The following is a 23,079-nucleotide window of genomic DNA, read 5'->3' on the forward strand; positions in this document are numbered from 1 at the left end:
CAAAACGTTAGCACAACTGTCAGCTGTCTCTGTTCTTACGTCCTAGGCTTTGTATTCATCAGGTGCGGGACAAGACACAACAATGTGTCTCAATAAGATAAGTTAGCCTGACATGGTCATCTGATTTGAAAGATAAGTAAAATTTAAGGATTTGAGTAAAGACCTCTACCAGCTCAGTAGTCTGAAAACAATTGCTATTAAAGAACAGCTTCCTTATAAAAGATGCAGAACACTTTTCATTCCCATCATCTCTTGCAGTAAAAGGCATGTGAAATGTCAAGTATTGGTTTCATTTAAACAGCAGTTGGAGAGGTTTACCAAAGAACTGTCCCTTGTTGGCCACTCCCTGAAGTGGTAGTATGGTTGATGCTGGGTGTTTTTGGAGGAAAAGCTGGGGTGGCACTTGACGTATCCTTTTGACTAAGACAAGATGAGCATGCAGAGAGTGTGCAAGAGAATAGCAAAGAGATAAAACGTAGCTCCACTGCTGGTGACAATTCTCTTCGGCTCTCAGCTTCACTGCAAGCAAAATGCAGGTGTGAAACACGTAATCCTGTTAGAATTTCTGTGAACCCACAAGCCTACATGAAGCTTTTTAGCCCACTTGTCTTATGGACTGATGGGTCATAGGCTTTCAGCCATTGGTTGAAAGATACAGACCAGGGCAGGCCCAGAGGAGAAAAAAAAAAAAAAAAAGTGACATGAAAAAGAAAAACATCTGTGCAGAGGAGAGTGACCTCTCACCCTGTTGAGGTCATAGCTGTATCCACAGGAGCTGGCAGCATGTTAATGACCTCCATAGCCATTTCTGGGCAGCTTTGTTTGGTCACTGAGGCCACCCAGGTCTGGGAGTGCCCAGGTCAGAGCAGGCCGCATGGGTCTCCAGCTCTTGAGGCCCAGTCCCCTCTCCAGAGTGTACCTGGTACACCTCCACCACATTTTACATGCATGCCTCAGCATGGGACATAAGCCCCACAGCATCCTCAGCAAGGCTAGTAGAAAGGGAATGGCAGAGATGGGGCTGAATGGAGGCAACACCTCTCACTGGCCTCTGCTGGATGAGGACCATCACCCACATATTCACTTTCTGGTTTAGTACTGTGCATGCTAGTCTGGCTGGTAGTCATGACGTGGCTTTTCAGCTCCCAAATGTGGTATTGGAGAGATGTACAACTGTGCAGACCCTGCTGGAGGTTCATTTTTGGCAGAGTAATCTAGTTACATCACAGGCTGGTCCATATACTTGGAAAAACAAAAACAAAAATAAAATCAAAAAACCCGCACTCTGAGATGCACCCAGGTTTTGCACTGGAGGGATCTGGTCCAGAGCTGAGCCAGGCAGCACTTGCCCAGTGTGGGCAGCAGATGGTTCGGCAGCCTGGCTTGGTGCCTCACACTCCCCTTTTCAGCAGCATAAATATTTCTAGTGAATCCAAGGAGTCAGAATCCAGGATAACAGATCTGTGCCATTCCATTCACATGTTCTCCTGGCATATTCACTTACCTGTATATCATAAAAGGGGAAAAATGGAGTCTCTCTGTTTTGCCCACCAAGGAATAGCTGTATTTCAACATACAGTTTTAGCCTATAGATTCTCCCATGTTGTAATTACCTTATTTGATGTATATGAACTCATGTTTTGGCTTGGATTAATTCTGTGTTATCTATCTGAAACATTTTTGCTCTTTGTTTAAAAATAGTCATGTACCAGTGGATTTCAGTTCATACATACATCTAAAAGTACCGGCTCCTTCAACCTTATCCAAGTATCAGCTAAAATAAATGGACTGAAAAGCCTAATGCCATTACAGTTAAGAGATGATCTCACTTTGTATCTCTTAGCTCATTCTCTTTAAGTCAGCCTTGAGGGACGAAGGGTGGGAGATTTTGGACCCTTGCCAGGGTCCCTATTAAAGACCAATTTGCTTTTCATTATTTAACAGACAATGTGGAAAATACAAATACCAGTGGGATAAAAAATGGTTTATGAAGGTAGCAGTGGGAAAACTCTGTGGTAAACCAGAGATGGGATTAATCCCTCAACAGTGAGTAATCGCTGCTGAGTCAGAGTGAGGTCTCAGTGGGTGCAGAGCACGTCCGTGAGGAGCTGAGGTTTTCTGCTCCCCAGCAGTGGTCACTACGGTCAGGGAGGACCTACATGAGACATGAATACTTCATGCGCTGGAGTCTATGAGGAAGATAAGGACTAATAGAAACAATTTAGATGTCATGACAAATAAAGGGATTGCTTTAATTTCTAATTAAAACTGACCAAGTGATCTGTGTAATTAGAATTATCCTTGGTTAACGTATTATTTGGGTTAAAATACATTGCCTGGCAGACCTGAAAAAAAAGAAAAAAATCTTCACTACACATTCATCGTAAAAAGCCAGATAATCTATTCAAGAGGGCTATTAAGCCAGGAAAAATATTAGCTAGAGAAATAGACCTATTTCTAATGCTCAATTAAGATAGTGCCACTTGATATCTCTTTTTAAAGGTGTGCAACATGAGGACAGATTTAACACGCTGTTTACCAGTGAAGCTATTCTCCTTATGGAACCTGCAGCTTACATCTTCAAGTCGCACCTTGTTTTTCCAGCTTTCCTGGGAAGGCCACTTAAATAGAAGATGAGAGGGATATCAGTTCTGAATCTTTTTCCTACATACTAATACCAAAGAAAACAAAAGGGATGTCTAATGCACAGACTGTGCTCTGAGGTTTGCAAAGGGAAATCCCCTCCTCTAAGATATTCCATCTATACCCTTCTATCTCATGGGTTGTCCCCTGAAAGCAAAAGTCACTTCATGAACCTGAAGCACTAGCAGATCACTAATCATCTTGTCGTTCCCTGTTCTTCCCAACAAGCCATGAATGTCTCCAGCTGCAGCAGTGACTTGGCCCTGCGAGAAAGGGGAGATCACGTTTCCACCCTTTTCTTGCCCTGGCTGCCTGTGCCTGCCCGTCCTGCACTGCCATACCGGGTCCTTCTCTGAGCTGGGTCATTTCCCTAGCTCAGCGGAGGACTGATGTGGCTGACAGCCAGGTGAGTGGCACAAAGGGGAGTCCAGAGCACGATGGAGAAGGCAGAAGGAGGAGGAAGCAGAAGAGGAGGGGACACGGTGGGGAGCGGTGTGACTCCAGCCTCAGCCACAAGCATCATCTGACAGCTCAGCAGAGGAGCCACATGTTTAGTGAGAGTAAAAGACTACTTGTTTCCTGGCTTCTTTTATTTTCAGAGAATGAAACAAACAGCTTTAAACCCTCCCTCCCCCTGTCTCCACCACCATGAGGAGATGATGAGGAGATGAATAAAACCCACCCGTCAGCCTTGTTTACTGATGTGTTTGTGTAGGCTCCCGGCACCTCGTCTTGAATGATTTGGGGTCTCTGTGATTCTCTGGCAGACTCCCAGTAGTCGCCTTGCTTTATACCGCTCCTGAGGCTCACCCTGTCTTGGGGGGAAAAAGCAAAATGGTGAAAATAAACCACACTACAGATTCCAGTCAGATGTTCCCTTTTAAATACGGACTTGACAAATAATCAGTATCAATGCACATCAGTGACCACATTGTTCAGGCTTGCATTTGGGAGTGCTTTCCAATTAAAAGCAAATCGCTGAAAGAGACTTTCAAATTGGTTTCATTGAAGAAGAAGAAATGAAGGGAAGCTACTTGAGGTCTGACAATAGCTGAAGTGATTTGTAAGCATGAAGCACGCGAGATAACATTTAATTAACAGCAGCAAAAATAGAACATCGCTTTGAATTTACGTAAGTTCTCTTGTTCCATGTATGCGCAATGCCCTTTCTTTAAGATTCTCTTCTCACAAAACTGTATTTACCCTCCCTTTCTAAAGATACTACTTCAGTCACAAGTTGGGCAGCATTTCCCATACTTTCTTCTCAGAGATTTCTTACTCACTGGTCGGGTTTGCCTCAGGTTGTATATTCCAAAAATCTCAATCCAGAATCATTTTCCTTAAAGCTGTGAAAGTAACTGTGTAGCAGAAATGAAAAATAATCCCTTGTATTTATTTTGGCTGTGCAGAAGTTACCTAAGACTGCTGCCTGAATTTGAAATATCTCTATGGTGTAGCCAAATGATCTCCAGAGCACCTGCAACTCAGGTGATGATCAGGGGTCCTCTGGTCTATAGAGCCACACAGGCAGGGTTTTGGCAACCAATTCATTTGGGATGTCTGCTTCAGGGATGTCTGAACCATACAGTTCCTGGGCAATGCTCCTACCTATGACCAGCAAGAATGTCCTGACACCGCAGATGGCTCCATTCGTGGAGATCATTCAGTGATCAGTCTGGAGAAGGTCTTAGCTCAGAGGACACCTCCTGGGCCTGTGTGTTTACACACCCAGTGTCTCCCTTGCATGTCACGTGTACATGCATACATGTCGCAGCATCACTTCACTAGTCACTATAGATGGTATATTACTACCCACACGTGGAGGCTACAGCTTAAGTTCAGTGTCTGTTGTGACAGTCTCCCTGTCATCATCTGGTTACTGTCCTAAATCAGGTTGTCAGAACTGAGATTCCACTGAAAGTGGTCATGTTAGCACCAGAAGTCTAGGAGGCCTTCTTCAACACTGCTGGCAGACTGAGTCTCCGTTTATAGTGAAGCTGGGTGAGCTGCTGATCAGCAGGGACACTGTTATTGCCCATCTGCTTCAAGACTCTTTGTAATACTAAACTAGCGCTGGTATGCCAGCTGTCTGGTGGTATCTGTGACATTGGCCAGGGTGCCCACCTCTCTTGCCATTTCTCCCAGGTCCACTTGTGATGGAGAAGGTGTTTTGGTCATAGGAGGAGCACCTGGGTTGTGGATTCCCTGTATGTAGGGAACTCCAGCCTCTATCAGCTGAGGTCCTGAGCAACCTAGTGCGACTTGGAAGCCCATGCCCAGAAGATCTTCTGAGGTTCTCTCCAGCCAGAACAATTTTGTGAGTTTGGAGGCCGCAGAACATCAGAACTGTCACCCACGGGGACCCCTGCAAGGATCCCAGCAAGAGGCTGGCATTTACACATTCAACCCCATCTCAGTTAAGGTAAGGGCTCCCCTTTCTTTTAAATGAAGAACCAGAATTTCTCCATGGCCACAGTTCCCTCCCTTACACTGTGGCCTCTAGACCAGGCTGCTTCTGTCTGTTGCTCTTATTGCAAATACATGCTAGTTCAGCTGTGATATCTCCCTTCCTCCCTCCCTCCCTCCCTCCCTCCCTTCCACCCTTCCACCCTTCCTTCCTTCCTTCCTTCCTTCCTTCCTTCCTTCCTTCCTTCCTTCCTTCCACCCTTCCACCCTTCCACCCTTCCTTCCTTCCACCCTTCCTTCCTTCCTCCCTTCCACCCTTCCACCCTTCCACCCTTCCTTCCACCCTTCCACCCTTCCTTCCACCCTTCCACCCTTCCTTCCTTCCTTCCTTCCAAGTTACCGTGCTATTAGTTTTACTGCATTTTTGAGTTCTGTGTGCTTATTGCATGCTATAGAACACCTCAGTTTATTAGAAACCTTCAATGAAACAATGTCCTGATATAGAAAATAGCAATACTTTATATATTATTATAATAACCGTAATAATGTGAAAAATAAATAGATATTATAATAATTATAATTCATATATAATAATAATAAATAGAAATTGTGTAGAAAATTGTATACAAAATAGTAGTTAATACACTAGTAATCAATAACTAATTATGCATAATGATTAATGAATTGTACAAGAAACATGAGCATACATATGATTCATTTTTGTGATCTTGTTATTAAGAGTTAAACAATGCTACAGTTTTTGTGATGGTAGTTTTGAAGTGAGTGGGATATTTCGATGAGGGGGTCTCATGCATCTCTGTAGTAATATAATTGTACCCCTGAGTTATGATGAACCAGCCTGGCCTTTTCTCATTGATTTTCCTTTTGCACTGGATGCAGTGCAGGCTCCAAAGCCTACTTGACTTTGATGTGTCCTCTATAAAGTATGAAAATACACACTTGCCAGAACTTTTTTCTCACGCTCCGCTTTTCCATGTGAAGACAGCAAGAACAACTCTCTAAGCTGAGAGACAGGAACAAATTCTGATGGATCACATTCCCAAATTAAGCTGGTTTGGAATAAGAACATAAAAAAGACACCGGGGCAAATCCCCAGTGATACAGTTTATCCCATTCTTCATCTTAGACTGATTGAGCCAAACTGCATTTTCACTGCATTTCTAGCTCCCCAGAAAATTGTACGTTTGACTGAATGTAGAGACTGACAGCTCAGATGAGCTGAGAATGAGAAGTTTTCATGTTTTTTCCAGTCCTCATTATCTGTTTTTAACCAACCAAATGATGATAGTAAACATACAGAAATTTCCATGTTTCGTGAAGTATCTGTTTCTAACATTAAAAAACAAACAAAAAACAAACAAACAAAACAACTGTGTTTGCACAGGTGGGGCTGATACTGCTGTAGTGACAAATGGATCAGTTAAAACCATCTCCCTCCCAAGATAGCTACATGTTTTGATTTAATGAAACGCTAAACGCTTGCGTCAGCTGCATTAAGAATGGACTGTGTTACATGGGGATAGCTCTGTGAGGCTTTCCAGATTTATCTCTTCTCTGTCTTTTATTTTGAGAATTTGATTCTTTCTGCCTCTAAATTGGTCTTTTCTACCTTTCAACATCTTCTCTACTCAAAGGAAACCTGTTTACTTTAACAGGAGTCTGTTTTAACTAGTAATGCCAGTGATATTATTATATTTTTTTTTTCTCAAAGTTTCAGCTCAGCCCGGGAGCTTCCAGCAGCATGAAGACATGTGATCTTTCATACAATAAGAAACTGCCTACACATTCCCTAAGGTAAGGCTGAAGCTTGACTGATTAAAGAATCAGAGATCCCATTTGGTTGGCTTTTTGTTTGTGACACTTCATTTTGTCTTCCAATTTATTGTTATAAACAGCGGGACTGAAGTAGGATTTGATTTCAATCTAATTAAATTATGGCAATGCTAGAAACGCTTTATCAATTCCCCTTGCCTTGCAAAAAAAGACATATTTCCAATCCAAAATATTTCCAAATATTCTATTTTCCAAAAATAGAAACTGAGGGCTGTTTTCAGACTTCCTCCAAGAGGTACCCAGTTTAAAGATCAATTTATTGCAGAACCTGATTTGAGAGGGATTGAAGCCAAGAGATACTTAGAAATGTTGCTCAATTTGTCATATCTTGTGGTATTCTCACAGAAGCCACAACAAAAAAGCTGGAACTGCTTGCTGTGATACCTGCTAATGTAGTTCTTGGTTCACAAAACTCAGAGGAGGTGTATCTTTTCCTTGTGAATATAGACTTCCTAGTTGCATATGAAACCTCCTCAGCAATGTTAATTTTTTTCTCCCTGCACCCCCAGCTCTGTACTTAAGAGCTTTTTGGGAACTGCAAAATCCACGTCCAGGTACTTCTGCTGTCAGGAGACATCTGGTTTGGCTTGCAGTGCCACCAGCACCTTGTGCAGGCTATGGAGGGGCACATCTCCAGCTCCTGTTGGGCTGGGCACCTCGTACAACTTCTCGCCACAACAACAGCACACAGGGAACAGGGCCAGCAAGGCGGAATCAGACAAGGATCTCAACAAGTTCCCTCATCAGATGATCAAAGCTCTGACATCTGGATGAGATGTCAGAAGGAGTCACCATCACCCAGCTTTTGTGCCTGAGCTCAGCCAGCTCTGCTGTGCTGCAGGCATTTGCCTCTATCTGTCAGTTAATTAAAGCTGAGTTTTCCTAAGGCAGAATAATTGTTCTTCAGACAAATTATTATGATCTTTTATCACCTGCTATTGTGATGATTCTGTAATCTTTATTTTTATTGTGTGATAAATACTCAGTCATAACCTTTATGATTTCCTCAGGTTGTTTTGATGACTGAACTTTGCATGACATTTTACCTAAATATACAATATAATACCAGGAACGTGCAATGGTCAGTGGGTCCCAATGGACAGATCTGGACGACAGGACAGCTTCTGCTGCTCTCACACACAAAGGAGAGCCCTCATCAAGTGCCTACTTTCCACCAGCAGTGTGAAGTATCTGGGTAGGACATCTCCCATGGGAGAGGAGCTGAGATCACCCTCACTCCGTAACAGTTTGCTCAGACTCACCAGGAGCATTCAGGAGTGGGAGGCTGTGATGCTATTGTCTGTGACCCACCATGGGCTCCTGGAGCACAAGCAAGGCAGAGCTGGGGACTTGTCATCAGGGAAAGAGGAGAGCTGGGCATCTGCACTCGTGCCTGTGAGCTTGGAGGTCAGAAGAAATTTATCCTCCAGCTCTGTTTGTCCCAGCTTCCAGTGCTGGGTGACACTGAGGAGCACCATTCTGCTTTTGGGAAACCTCTGCTGCCAGCCTCGGGGAGGAACTGTCCATGGTGAGACATCTGTGAACATGTCCTGCATGAAAGGAGCATTATGCACTTGACTTGAAGGACACACTTAGGTCCTTTGAAGTGCTGTGTGAGTCCCCCTGGGGGGCACTGAATAGAGAGGAAAGGCAAATTGTGGTTATAAAACTGCCTGCTTTCATGTTGAGGGGCAAAGTTATAAAAAAACCAAAACTATTAGTCAACACTGTAATTGATGGTTTGATGGTAATTTGCAGCAGCACGGTACCATGAATATCAATTTTATTCAGAAGAACAGATAATGAAAACTTCATTTTGTAGTGACTCACGTGTAATACACTGCATTTCCTTTAATAGGAAATGATGTGCGTACAAAATCCATAGTTGCTATGATTAGTTGTTGCTGATCTTTAAAGATAAGAAGCAATGTGGAGAAAAAAAAAAGTGAAATCTGTGTCAATTTATCAACAAGAAAGTTACTCAGATACCAGAAGTAATGAGGCTCTGAATAAAAATGACTATAATGAATCACTTCCTTGAAGTATAATTTAGCTTGTGTTTAGAACTGAGTAAGTACAGCTTTGAGATCCTAAGAAGTGTGCATTTCATGAAAGAAAGTGAAATTTCTTTATACTCTTAAAAATGAGTTTGGTCCCTGTTACATAATTGGTGCCACATATATTCATTCCAGTGTGTGACAGTGGAGCTCAGAGCCTTTTACACCTTATGTGCACAAAATCATATGGGCAGAGGTAGAGGTAGCATAAAATCTGCTTGGCGTGTGAAATCAGTGCAGTGTGTTGGCCCTGAAGACATATTTCAAATTTTCGGGGCTAGACTTGCAGTAGGAAGGAGGTTATATGATCAAGCACCTAATTCATTCTGCAAATCGACTTACCCTGCTATTCAGCCTCATTCCGAGTTACAAATCACACTCCACGAGATCAGCCCCCCACTGAGCAGGAAAAAGCAGGAAAGCAGGACATGGTGTCATTGAATCGATGTTAGAAGAGCAGATAGGAGACATTTCAAAAGTCATTCAGACCACCATTCAGAAAGACTGCACTTGTCTTTGTCTGAGCACTTATTTCCATTGTCAGTCATGAAAGATAAAATCAACATCAGTTTAGCAGAACAATTCTAACTTAAAAGGACTATTATGTATTATTGCAGGGAGTTGTACATTACTACAAACAAATCCCTGAATTTTTGCCACTCTGCTTCAAGAACAAAGAATCTAATTTTGGGAACAGAGGTCATATCACCAGGCAAGAAACTACTGAAATGTCTTCCTAAATTACAGTTGTTCTGCTGAGTTTTTTTACCTCCTAAGGCAGCATTTCTAACTTTAATAAAACATTTCTACTGACCCCTTACTTATCAAGAATAACTTTTAATTCCTGAAGTTTTCTTGCTGTCATGGTCCCAAAGAGCTTGAACGAGTCTCTATCAACCTATGTTACCTGCTCGTGGCATGAGTTTGCTATCGGTAGGTCCCATAATAATGTTTCCCATTCTGCTGCCGGAAAACTTGACAAAAGTTATTTCAGATGACCGATCCTTTCATGTTACTACAGAAATGTAGGAGTTAATTTATTTGCTGCATCTCTCTGTTTTTCAAGGTTAAGGTTCCAATAGGAATAGCTGATTTTTCCCCTTTCGTGTAATTAACATCTTTTAACCCTTTGCAGTTCTTGTGGTGCTGAAGAGTTTTGCAATAATTGCTAACCCATTGATTAAAGTTTAGCAGTTTTCTTTCTAATTCTAGCAAGGTGCTTCTATGCTGTGAGGTGCTGATGTGTTACCATTTCACCTTTTACACCCTTCTCTAAGGGAAAGTCAGTGGTGATGCCAAATCAAAACGATGAAGAAAAGTGGCTCATTCTTGGATATGAGTCTTCACTAAGACATTCACTCACATCTCCTGACATTCTGTGGGTTTTAATGTTAATTGTGAGTTTTGATTATTTTGCCTATGATGCAAGATTTCAGGGTGTCTAAACCCTGGACATACAATGTCTTCTCAAAGCTAAGATTTGCATACAGTGCCCCTTCAAACACTTTTGTTCCATGTCTATTGTTAGAAGCATTTTTTTGGTGTGTGTGTTTTTGTATTTTAATTGTACGCCTGCAGACTACAACCTTGCTCTTCTCTTTTTTTTTTTTAACAAGATAGTCATCTTATTCACATATATCTTATCCTTTATATATATATATATTCTACAAACCTTCATTTTAAAAAGAATCTTTTTTTTTCTTTGTCTTTGTTTCCCTTCTTTTCATTAAAGAGAATCCTTATTTCCTCCCTTCTCAGAACCAAACACTGGAGGAATTGCGACCTTTGACAGTTATGAGCTGGTATCTTAAGACTGAAGTTCTGCAGCTTCTGAAATGACAGAGCATCCATAAATAGAGGTATAATGGCTGCAGTGACTATTGTTTTTTTACATGTGGTAGAGCTTAAAACACAGACCAAAGGACATGCTGGGGTCTGTTTTTTTTTTTGTTTTTTTTTTTTAAGACAGCCAACACGTTGGGGTGGTGTGATTGATGGTGTTGTCCAAATGCATGTGGATTAATAGGAACAGGTGAAGCTGCTAGCTCCACTAAAAACACCTCATACTTGAGTACTACACACAGAGCAATAGCAATAGCTAGCGCTGTCATCCACAAAGTGTTTTTCCATTCTTTTCCATCTATAATGGTAAGTTTCCTTAGTAACAGAGTCCACTGAGTTATAATTTGGAGGGACTAATCTCCAACCTCTGAATGTTAAGTATCTTTTCTGTAAGGCTTTGCTGTTTTGGAGGTATTTAAATTGTGCTAGGATTGAAAGCAAGGTTTCACGTAAAGCTGAAAGAAGGGAAATGCCACTACTAAACTACACTAAGCAAGAGACGGTGAGTTTATCTTCATCCATGACCTAGTCCTGAGCTGATGGACCTGAACTCTGTTGTTGAGTTTTCCACTCCTCCTCACTGAATGTTTCTCAGTGACCAAGGAGCAATATTTAAAAGACCTCTCCTTCTCCCCAATTTGCAGGTAGGCATATGGGTAAGCATGGTCTGATACAGGAGTCTCTGAATTCTGTCCTAAACCCTCCTGATAACCTACCCCATTATGCTGAAGGGTGCCTGTGAAAGGCTGTTGGGGCTGGATATGGTTAGGGGTTTTGGGAAGACAGAAATCCTCCATCACTGCAAGTTTCCTCAGGAGAAAAAAAAAATAAAAGCCAGTTCATAGAGCTACAAGTATTTTTTATTCCTGCCTCAGAGTACCAATGTTTCTGTGCTGGGTGGCCAGGTCTCCTGCACACACCAGCACCGCAGCAGGGGCCTGGGACACCTGCAGGAGGTTGCATGGGACTGGAGCAGGGATGTGCTGGCCAAAGATCCCCTGCCCCAAGACATGAGCTGGAGGTGCTCCATGCCGTGGGATAGCCAGAAGCAGGATGGTCCCACTGCTGCAGGTCCTGGGTCCCCTTTTGGCCCATCCTGGGGAGCGCTCACCTTTGCTAGAGTTTCCAAGCTGTTGGTTGGAAGTGTGAGGCTTTGTCTGATTTGGGGGGGAAACAAAGCAAAATAGTCACACAATCCTCATCCGTTCCATAAACACAGCCCTGCAGCGTGGACACACGCAAGGCTGACCAGGCTGCCAGATGTATCCCTTCATTATCAAGTCAGTTATTAATCAGAACTAGGTTCATCAAACCCTGCGAAGAGAGAGCCTGAGACATCCTAAAGTTTTCACCAACTTCTATTGGGGCAGGGGAATGAACTTCAGAGCTGCTGACTACTCAGAACACTTGATTTTTGGTGACTGAGTGTGAGACAAAGAGCCAGATATCAGATCTGAAGGTCTCAGGCCTGCAGCGGGATTAATCAGCATTGGTTGTTAACTGAACATCAGAGGAGAAGCTGTTTGCCCCCACATTTGCCAGGTGGCACTCCCAGAAAACATACAAATCCATCCATGCTCTGCCAAGCTTGGACACAGCTCTGGTCCTCTGCTGTGCTTCCTAGAGCTCTCCAGGCTTACACTCCTCTTCTGGGTCACCAAATGTGAGAAAAATAACATGTATTTATGTATCTGACTTCACATGTATGCTGGACATTTGACCAAAAATCTTAAATGGGAAAGGTGCTGGTAAGTGGCATGTGCTGCATAAGAAGGTGTAGGCAACGCTGTTAAACACATTTCTGCCCATAACGTTACTTTAATAGTCCACAGTTTTACAGCTACATATGTTCAAAATGATAATTTCCAGAAAACTGCACAAGACTTGGGAAGTTCAACAAAAATGTTTTAAAGAGCTCTTCAGAAAAATACAACATCATAGTGTTTTGCCAACTCTTAGAATGTATTTATTCATGTTTGGGTTTGTGTAAGGAAGTTTCCATGCTATAAATTTTCATTAAAAACATGTCATTAGAAATAAATAGCACATTTATAGTCATAAACAAACAAGTCATTTTTGCACACACTAATGCTGGATTTCCTTTTACAAAACTGGAAATGTATTCCACCATCTTATTTTTTTTGTTTATTCCTGATATAAAAGGATAATGTTAACCATGTGAAGTTTATACTTATTATGAGTTTTGTGTGTGCTCAGACTGAATACACAGAGGATTTGTGTCTGTTTCCCTAATAGTACTTATATTGGAAACATAGACTTCTCTTCTTGCTATTGATTTTGAATATAGTAAATTATCCTAAATATTGCAGAAAAATTATCATGGTAGTAACAAAGATTAATATACTTTTTCCTGCTTGCTCATGAGAATGACTGATTTGTATGGGGAAAAAAAAGGGAATATGCTTGTACTGTAGAAAGGCTCAATCACACCAACTGGTAAAGGAAAAATACTTTTTTTTTTTTTTTTTTAATTCACCAGAACCTTATTGTCATTAGCTGTGTGAAAACATGTTGCCTGGTTTCTCAGATACTAGGGAAGCAGAATTCCTCAATGCTGTTCTCCTTTCTGTTTTCTATTTCCTGCAGATCAAGTTGATAGTACTCAAACGTCACACGATTGATGTGCTTGCCACTGGAGACCATTCGTAGCACAGTATTGTCACAACCAATCTTCATTTGGGCTAATTAGGGAAAAGAGATAGAGACATAAGGATAAATTTATACCAGAAGAGGGAGAAGTGATATGGAGTGTTGGGAATTACAAAGCACTAATGCATACTGCTTTGGAAACAAAGCACTTTTGGATGTAGTAATGACTGTCCGGTAGTGGCATTGCTGACTAAATGCCTTCCTCTGCATTTGTTAGCTTTACTTTATAATGGCCTGGCTATTTCATTAAATGTTGTAGCCTTTATTCATGCAAATGCTGCTCACCTCCCATCCATCTGCAGTCTCAACTACAGACATGACACGGAATTTATACATGCTTGCACTCACTGGTTAGATACCACGAGTGACAGGCGAGGACAGCGGCACCCTATCCTGGAGATCTCCAAAATTAACAACACTGAAACGCTGGGAGAGCAGAGACACAAGATGGGATTTTCCTTCCTTTATGCTGCCAGGAAAGCGTGCTTTTAATCTCTTTGCAGTGCTCAGTATTTGCTCAGTTCCAGTGCTTACTTGTTAAGGCTTTTGGCAGTGCCTGGACCATTAGGCTGTGGTGTGCTGAAAGGTGATGGAGAGGGTACTCCAAGGTACCACACTCCCTCGGCCCCACATCTGTGTGCTGCAGAGGTCTGTCTGTCTCATCACTGCAACACTGCTTTCTCTCCTCAATTAAATATTAGGGAAAACTGGGAATTCTTATTTGTGTGTGGAGAAGGAGGTCACTGACATGGCACTATTGTGAAAGAGGTTCAGCCTCAAAGCAGTGGGTGAGGGTTCTGAGGCTTTTCGGGGTATGCTTTGCAGCAGAAAAGAAGGCACTGGGAACACAGTGAAAGTGAGAAAAAAATGCCTGAACTGAAAACGTAACTCCTCTACCTTCATTTATTATGACTTTCCAGGCTTGTCTGTCTGTTGACACTAATAATCATATGTGTCATAGGAAAAGTGTTTTAAAAATTTATATAACTTAATCTTGTTATTATAATTACTGCAGGGGCAAGTGAAGGTATTCATGGGTGTGCTGCATCACACTCCCCTGCTGCAGGCTCAAAGAGATTTAGCTCTCATGTTCTGCTACATGTGAAGTTCACCAGTCTAGAGGAAACCTGGGTTTGAGAGGGCTCTGCATGGCCCCCTCTGGTTTGGTATTTTGTCATGCAGAGGTAAGTGGAAGAAGGAGTACTCACCAGACCCATGAAAGGAGTGACAGAGATCAGCTAGTGGAAACATCTTGGATGGGTCTAAGCCAGTTCCTCCCAACAGCTCTACAAAATCTCCCACTCCTGCACAGCCTGCTGATGGTTTCTAAGAAGACAGAGATTAAAAGTTATTTGTTGTTTTCATTAAAACATAGCAATTTCCTAGATGAGACTGCAGTCAACAGCAGGTTTTAGAGTACTTTGTGCTCAAATCCGTGTGAAATCAAGGCTGTTCTCATCCCAATCAATAAATAGTACTTCAATTTGTAAGTTAATTTCTTTAAGAGACTCTCAGAGAAAGACCTAAGTGAGCTCTGGAAAATCACTGGCTTGCAGTTAAGATGTTGATCCAGTTGCTTTCAGTGCAAGTAAGGAATCTGATTCTGGGTGCTTAGATGTGTAATCAAACAGAGTCATGGGGCTGCACGCATGCCCACACTCAGCTGGCAGGCAGTAACCTAGGCTCCAAAATAACCTCACTTTCAGATTCCTAAGCAGAAAGTGACACCAAAACGCAGTGTTCTGACTAAGAGAATAGTCCCTGCTGTGGTCCCTTGTCTGCCCGATACTGAATAATGGGCCATCTCTCAAAGTCTGGTTTGAGACAAGTTGTTTCTAGCCATCCTGAACCATCAGTCCTGAAGCTGCTGGTTCACAGACTTCAAGAGCAGAGAAGGAGCTCCTGGCAGGACAGAGACATTGGCTTTTAGATCAGGCATACTGGTATTTCTAGCTAACTTGTAATAAAGGAAGATTTTTTTTTTCCTCTTATGTATTAAAACTTTACATTTGATTTAAATTTTTGTTTGCCTTTGTTTTCTTGTAACAAGAGTGGGGGTCTCCCTCTTTGTAGTGCGGAAGAGCGAGTATCCCTGTGAAAACAGCATGTAAAGCAAGGCCATAGCTATGGACTGGTCTGAGCCAAAGAATATTTAAAATCCACACCTTCTGTAATTCCGTGCCTGATTTTGCCCTCATGCACCATGCTGTGAGCTGAATTTCCTCTGTCTGGCCAGTCTTTATCTGCACTGCAAGGCTGACCCTTTTTCCTGAGCACTTCCCATCTGTGCTCAGCCCTTTCCTTGCTCACCACTTGCCCACATCTTGTTCCCCTTTAATGTATAAGCACAATTTAAAACTCCTCACTTCCCTCTAGGGACTTCCCCAGATCCATTTTCCAGTGGATCTGCAGCCTGGGTTGTGCAGTCTCAGGACTCTTAAGACACTATCAGACTCCTAACAGCTCCACTTCTGGTATTATTTACTCTTTTCATTTGAATTTTGAAGCCTGCCCACCTCCAATCTATTTTTTTTTTTTTTCTGCAGAATTAGCAGATCAGCTCCTGCTGCTGATCAGCACATACAGCTAACATTTATTGCTCATTTTTTATCTTGACAAAAATAGATCATCTCTGCAGTTTCACTCAAGCTGCCCTTTATGCTGTCTGCTGGTGGGGTACCACACACAGACTCAAATAGCCATGTCTTCGTTTTGCTCTAACCTTTTCTTTAAAGCTCTCCTTGAAGCAAACCCCTCAAAACAAAACAAACAAACAAAAAACACAGGTGAGCAACAGAGCCGCGTGTGTTGTCCTGACAGAGATTTGTTCACTGTTTCTTGTCCTGTTTCCACCAGTTGCCTGCTGAATTTCTGTCTTTTTGTGTCATGCCTCCCCCAGCACCTTGCTCATGTCAGCTGTGTGCCCTGACTGCTGCTCAGACACAGGTCCATGGAGGACCTCAGCTACCAGTCTCAATGGAACCAGAAAACAAACTTTTTTTTTTTCCTATCCCTCTGGACATTTTCACATTTGCACCTCTTTGGACCTCCAAGGCTCAGGGTGCTACCAACAGCTCTTGTCCTCTCCTGCCTGCTCATCAATGAGCATCAAATGCTGTGCATCAGACCAATCAGAGCAGAGGATGCTCAGCACACTGAGCAGGGGATCAATCTGTGGTGAACTCACCTGTTTTTTCACCATGCTCATACTTCACTGCCTAACCTGCGTCTCCTATCTCTGTTCAGAGTGCTTCCTGCTTTCATTAGTTTAAATGCAGACAGACAGCTCTGAGAGAACACTCTTTTCTTTCTAATGAAACGCTTGCTGTAACAAAGAGTAAGAAATATTTACATGTGCTAATGGCACTTTGCATAATTTGATTGCCTCTGCAATGTTACAGAGACAGTAGCAGCAGAGACAGACCCAGCTCTGGTCTCTGGGGGTGCCAGCACCCATGGTGTGCATACACGTGATCTGGAGCACACATGCCCTAACAGCCAGTGCTGTGGCCATCCCTTCTTCACCCCTTCCTCCTCTGTCCATGCCCAGAAAACATGCACATGGTAGTGATTTATTAGGTAACAAAAACCACTCACCTTTAGAAATAGGCCATTTAAATGTCCCAGGATGAGATTGGATATTTTTATCACCACTGGGTATATTATAGAAAAGCTGCAGTTTCTGTGCTGATGAGGAATGACCATGGTGAACCTTCCCGAGGGCGTCTGAGAGATGACATTGCAAGCTGGGGCACAGGAGAAGTTGCAGGTGTTAACTTGTGCAGCCATTGCTGCCCGCATTTAGCAAAATCGTGTACTTTTGGTACTAACAAATAACAAACAATTTAACAGCTGAGAGTTAAAGCCAAATGCTGAAAAGTATGCATACAATATTTTTAGGTTTTCTTGCCTGGCATTTGTTCCCTAGAAATTCCCTGCCCATTGCTTATGGTGTAGTATGGGTTCTGGCAGAATTTGAGGGTGAAGCCATCAATAGGAGAGCTCACACCCCAAATCCACACATCAGGGACCTGTATTCTCAGGGACCCCTACTTTTTGCCAGTTAAAGCTCGGTATGGATGAAGGGTTTTCATTTATCTTTGACTTGTCATTGCCCGATACTGCCAGCAAACCCCCAAGTCCTGTCCTGCTCCTCATAACTGGGGTTCCCTTACCCTGTGAAATATCCCATTCAAACTAGAGCACGCAAATGCTGATTTTGTCTTGAAGTTCAAAATCATCAGTTCAGGCAGTAACTTATCATTGGTGTGTGCAACCCAAGGAATCCTCTCTGCAGACAATGAAGGCCTGCTTTGGCCAGCAGGTGATGGACAGAAGCGAGCTCCAGCAGTTGCACACAATGATCAGGTCCATGGGCACAAAGCCACGCCAGCCTGGAGACCCAGTGTCCAGGCTCGTGTCCTAACAAATCAAAGTAAGGGCAGGACAGACATACTCTCACCTGGAGGTCTTTAAAAGACATTTAGGTTTAGAGCTTAGTGATGTGGTTTAGTGGAGGACTTGTTAGTGTTAGGTCAGAGGTTGGACTTGGAGATCTTGGAGGTCTCTTCCAACCTGGATGATTCTGTGATTCATTTTTTGCATGGTAAGGCAGATGAATCAGATTAATTAGTCAAACAGCTTAAATACTGAAGGTAAATGTCCTGTCCTCTTTTGGAAAAGTGATGCAAGTGACCGTTATTTGTGCCTTGCTAACTCATGGGCTCAGGGAAATAAATTGCAAGTAGGTCCTTGGGATAATATATCACTCTCCATGTTACTATTCATATACTGATTGTACTGCTGAACTTTTTCAAATACTTTTTCCTCATCGTTCACCCAGATTTAGAAGTTGCTCAGATTAAAATCTCTAGTTTAATACTATCCGTTCAAGCCAAATGTGACAGGACACAACAATATTAGATTTGAAGAGATCATCTTTGACAGAAAGATCCTTCTTGTCCTGAATACAGAAGAAATTGTTAAATTCTCTCTTATAGTTCTCTAATTTTCTTTCCTGAGACACAAGCTGAGCTTGAGTCAAACCCCCAGGCACGCAGCTCCGCAAAAGTCACTGGAACTGTGTTGGTGCAGATAAAGTCAGAGAGAGAATTCAGTGCAAACCAACACTTTTTGTTTTGCTTCCTACTCCAAATGTAAACCATTTGATTAGATAAAATAAGACTTACGGAAGAGGTTGGTAGTTTTCTTGACCGTGACAGTAAATCCATTGCCTGGCTGGTGAATCCTGAAGAAGATCATTGCCACGTTCTGCGATGACCTGATGCTCCTCTGCATGTTGCCGCTTTCACAGAAGTCTGTATATCTTTCAGAAGTGGGGAGGGGATGGTCCCAGGAACTAGGAAATTTCTCTCCTTTGAGTATCCAGCCATCAAATACCTATAGGGGTTCAATAATTGAAACCAGGGCTTTTGTATACCATCCTCTCAGCAGAAAAGAGAAGCGTAAAGTATTACACTGTTTTATTTTGACACCAGATGGCTTGTTAAAAGCACCTAGATAAAGCCAAAAAATCTTTGCATTTATCTATTTCCTAACATTTAACTAATAATTCAAGCTTCAATCAATATTTAGGAATGGGATGGATATAAATTTTAATGTTTTTATTTCCTTCAGCTGACAATTTTGGTGACTTGTTTTTGAGGGAAACAGCTCTCTTTGCTCCAACACTATCAAATTCACATCGGTTTTTTGATTTATTAGTATTGCAGTTCAATTGCTACTAAAACTAGTTTTTAATGTGAAAGCCACATCAAACAAAAGTCACACTCTTGAGCTATGGACATGAAGTCCACTGACCTGCCTGTAATTTTCCACCATCCATGTTTTGCAGCTTGTCTTCAGTGTGCCCAGAGCCCCCTAGAGCATCCGTGTTTCAGTCCAAAAGAAAACCACGATAAATCTTTGGGGAGGAATTATCAGCAGGGGGATTGCTCTCACCCGTGTCTTTTCTTTCAGCTCACTGTAATCACTAGAAAGCACAACAAATGCTGCCTACTGGGCTAGAGCTTAAGCAGCAACCTCTACAAATCTTTCCTTCACAACAAAAATAGCAACAAATTTGCCCTCACCATGTTCAGGGAGACCTGTGAGAAATGTGTCAGAACTGGAAATCTGTGTTAACCCTAGCACAGCTGAAGGTAACTACCTTCCCTTCCTTGCACTTCCAGTTCCCTCCTGCCTACTCTCACCTGGTAACTTCTTTTGTGCTCCGATCATGCTTTGCAAATCTGAGGACCAGATCCTGCTGCTGCTGTGGTGAGTAATCCTGATGTGAGCATGTGTAGGACGTTTTGGTGGAAGACCTGCAGAATTGGTCTCCAGATTTGCTAGAACTGCAAATTTTCTGAACTCGTGAGAAGCAGCTGCCCAAATCACACCAGGGAAAAGCTGCCTGTATGAATACAGTAGCATGATGGAGAAACTGGGGACACCATAATCAGAGGAAGGAAACCTTTATAAAGTTTTGAAGGTTGCTTGGTATTTTTTTAGCTTTCACAAATATCCATGAGTCTAGGAAGAAAATCCTTGAAATCATCCTGTAACAACATTTGGGGAGACCCCAACCAAGGGACGGAGGGACAAGATTCTCCAGGAGAGGGACAAGGACAGGGCTAAAGGGCAGTTTTCCTCCTCCTCCCCGCTGCAGCTCAGCTTGCAGCCATTCAGGAGGGGCTCTGTGCTGTGCACAAAGGGCAGAGCAAGAGGCAAAGGGAGCAGGTAGGTACCTTCAAACCTCCCCTCACCACCAAAACTGAGTTCAGGTCTTGGTCACACATCTGTCTGCCACCAACTTGCTCCAGTAAAAATTTTTTTAGTTCTGGACTATAAATGGCTCTGCATCACAGACCTCTCTCTGTTTGGAGCATGCTCTAGCAGGGCCATTTGATAGTCTTTCCTGCAATCCACACATTAACAAGTTAATGCAGTGAGTGGAGGTCCTCACAAAGTAATAGCATTTCAGAGGGCTGTCGTTATCTCCTCACACGATTTATGTTATCACAAAGGCAACAAGAAAACCCTCCTAATGGGGCTGAGAGCCTCGTCTGGCACTGACCAAGCTTTTCGGTCAGTCTGCCAGCTGCAGACACTCAGTGGAGGTGCTCCTGGAAAAGTTTGGAAGAGACCATGCTGCAGTTTGGAGACTGATCCCCTGCCTGCGATGGACTTTGCTTTACGGGGGTGGTGGTGGTGGGGATGCCACCAGTGGGTAGTGGGGAGGAGGAACAGCAGTCCCAGAGATGGATGCTTTGTAAAAGGCTGTTCTGTACGCGCACACAGACACACATGTGCACTGCCCCTTCCACACACAGCCAGCATCTCACACACTGGAGCAGGGACAGGGATAAGCAGCAGGAGCTGCCAACTCCTTACCTTCACGAAATCGCCTCCTTGGCAGTCGATGTTTACGAAGTTGTAGTCTATCGTGATGAGCTCCTCAGGCTCGCCGATGAAGAAGGTCGCACAGTGCAGCTGGGGCTGCTCTGCGGTGAAGGTGAACTGCCCCTCTATACTCAGCATGTCGATGCAGCCTGCAGGGACAGAGCCAGGAGCTGCTGCCTCTGCCTGCTCAGAGGGGAGACACAGTGCCTGCTCCCACTGCACGGGGAAGGGGAGAGCGAGGAGAGACCCTGCACTGAGACCCAGTCAGTGGGGAGGAGAGGGAGATGGCTAAGCAATGGGGGATGCTCACAGGTGTGGTGGGGGAAAATGACACGTCACAGCATCTCTGAGAAGAAAACTGCATCTGCATGTGTACACAAGTGTACAAAGACTGAGTTCCTTCGTATTTCTCCCTCATCACAGCTTTTCCATCCACCACTTCCCCTGGAGACAAACCCTGCCCGCGTCTGCAGGTGGATGACCCCCAACCTCCTCCCATCAGTGGAATCCCAGCTCTGACCCCCAGCCTCCTTCAGAGCCCCTCTTTGAGCTCTCTGCCTCAGCCACAGCTTGCAGAGGTTTTAACACTCTGCCCATCTCCCCCCTGCCTTGCAAAATGCACCTGCAGCTCTGTCACTCCCAAGTTACCCCGAGCTCACCCCCCCAGGAATCTCCCACTCCTCAGAGGGACCCAGCAGAGCTTTGAAGAAACTCACGGAGCGACCGCCGGTAGATCTGTCCTGCAGACAGCTCTCGCTTCAGGTCTTCACTGAGGAGTAGGAAGGGCTCATCTTCACCAGCATCCCTCACCTGGCAGGGAAACAGGGCAAGAAGAGGTTGGGGCAAAGCAAAAAGCAGCCCCCTCCCTGCACTTCTCTAGAATAGGTGCTGGCAGATTAAATCCCTTTTCCAGGAAGGGTGCAGCTGCGCAAGAGCTTAGTCAGAAAGCTGCCAGGCTGCTGTAGTGGGGGAGCAAACCTGGCACCTGAGAGGTTAGCCCAGCTCAGCGCACAGTGTCTCTATTGCTTAGCAAAAAGTGCAAGTTTGAGAAAAGGACAAATAAATGAAAGTGCAGGAGAGCTGTTGTATTAATGTCACACCCGTGGTCAGGTGCAGGGGGAATGGGAATAGAAAAGGAGAGTCAAATCCCAATTCTCGGGAGCTGAGAATAAAGTTAGAAGAGAGCAGAAAAGCACATCAAGGCGTGTTAGTCATCAGCCCCATTGCTCACCTCTAGGTATCTGGTCTCCCCCTTGTAGGCTGCCAGGAAGATGAGGACGAGGTGGCACTGAAGCTGGAAGGCAGACGGCATGCTGGCACCCCTCTCTGCCCACGCTGTGTGCCTGCTGCTCTGTGCTGGGAGGCAGGAGCCGCCAGGGCATCTTCCAGCGACTCTTTTTATAGAGCTGTTGGGAGGGGAGGCACTTGGTCCCCGTACTGATAGGGTAACCCATGGTAACTGAATTCCTCTCGCAGTGACACAGTACGTGGGCATGACGAGGGTCCAAATCACAGCCACAGATTCCCCAGCCAACAGCGCTCCCCTTGCTGGCAGATGTGTTTTCTACTTCTCTGTCTGGTGGAGCTGAAAAGCTCCCAGGAGGAGAGTGTGTTCCCGCACAGCCAGGGCGCTCGCTCCCTATGGTGATTTCCAGTTACTCAAAAGCAAAATGAGAATCAAAGAGCATCCCTCCCTCCTCCTCCTCTCTGGTCTCAGGGCATTTTAGACCTGCAGGGCTCCTCCTGCTGCTCCACGGCATGCAGCACCAACACTGACCTCCTGGTCCTGTGCCTGTGGTGGGGGCACAAAGGGGTCTGCAGCAAGTACATGGGAAAACGAGACAGTCCTCTGCAGCAGACACAGCTTTCACACAGAAATTATGAAAACTTGGGGCTCCTAAGGGAATATTTCCTATAGAACTGCTGATACAGCTGTTACTCACCCCTGATCCTCAGGGGAAACCTGAGAAATACCTTCAAAGGATGAACCTGGAGATTAAAATTCGTAACTTTGCAGAGTACTGAAAATCATGAACTTACTGACTAGTTTTATGGCGTACTCTAATTTTCCTCTGACCCTGAGTGTGCACATCCACTGATGGTGTGCATACAATAAATACACTTTGCCCATCTCAGCCATCTTGTTAACGTTTTCTGAGCTATGCTTTTCTGTCAAAGTCTCATTTTGGTTCAGTAAAACTTA

The 23,079-nt window shown here is 43.8% G+C and overlaps 1 protein-coding gene across 1 annotated transcript; it reads right to left on the minus strand.

Moving 5' to 3' along the window:
* Positions 1-12,817: 12,817 nt before the first annotated feature.
* On the minus strand, positions 12,818-22,329 carry LOC121062115 (corticotropin releasing hormone binding protein). The gene is made up of 7 exons (XM_040541752.1): positions 22,108-22,329; positions 21,593-21,686; positions 20,868-21,025; positions 18,662-18,872; positions 17,070-17,218; positions 14,681-14,798; positions 12,818-13,504 (listed from the first exon to the last, which is right to left on the minus strand). Exons 1-7 carry the CDS (start codon positions 22,186-22,188, stop codon positions 13,347-13,349), a joined length of 969 nt encoding a protein of 322 aa, XP_040397686.1. The 5' UTR covers positions 22,189-22,329; the 3' UTR covers positions 12,818-13,346.
* Positions 22,330-23,079: the final 750 nt, after the last annotated feature.

The sequence above is a fragment of the Cygnus olor genome, chromosome Z (assembly GCF_009769625.2).
Source record: "Cygnus olor isolate bCygOlo1 chromosome Z, bCygOlo1.pri.v2, whole genome shotgun sequence".
Classification (NCBI taxonomy): domain Eukaryota; kingdom Metazoa; phylum Chordata; class Aves; order Anseriformes; family Anatidae; genus Cygnus; species Cygnus olor.

Bases quoted from the DNA above. Each gene is read 5' to 3' on its own strand.
- LOC121062115 (XM_040541752.1), bottom strand. From the start codon at position 22,188: ATGCCGTCTGCCTTCCAGCTTCAGTGCCACCTCGTCCTCATCTTCCTG. The intron at 21,687-22,107 runs GTGAGCAATGGG...TTTCCCTGCCAG, and splicing joins GGGAGACCAGATACCTAGAG to GTGAGGGATGCTGGTGAAGA. The intron at 21,026-21,592 runs GTGAGTTTCTTC...CTGTCCCTGCAG, and splicing joins GATCTACCGGCGGTCGCTCC to GCTGCATCGACATGCTGAGT.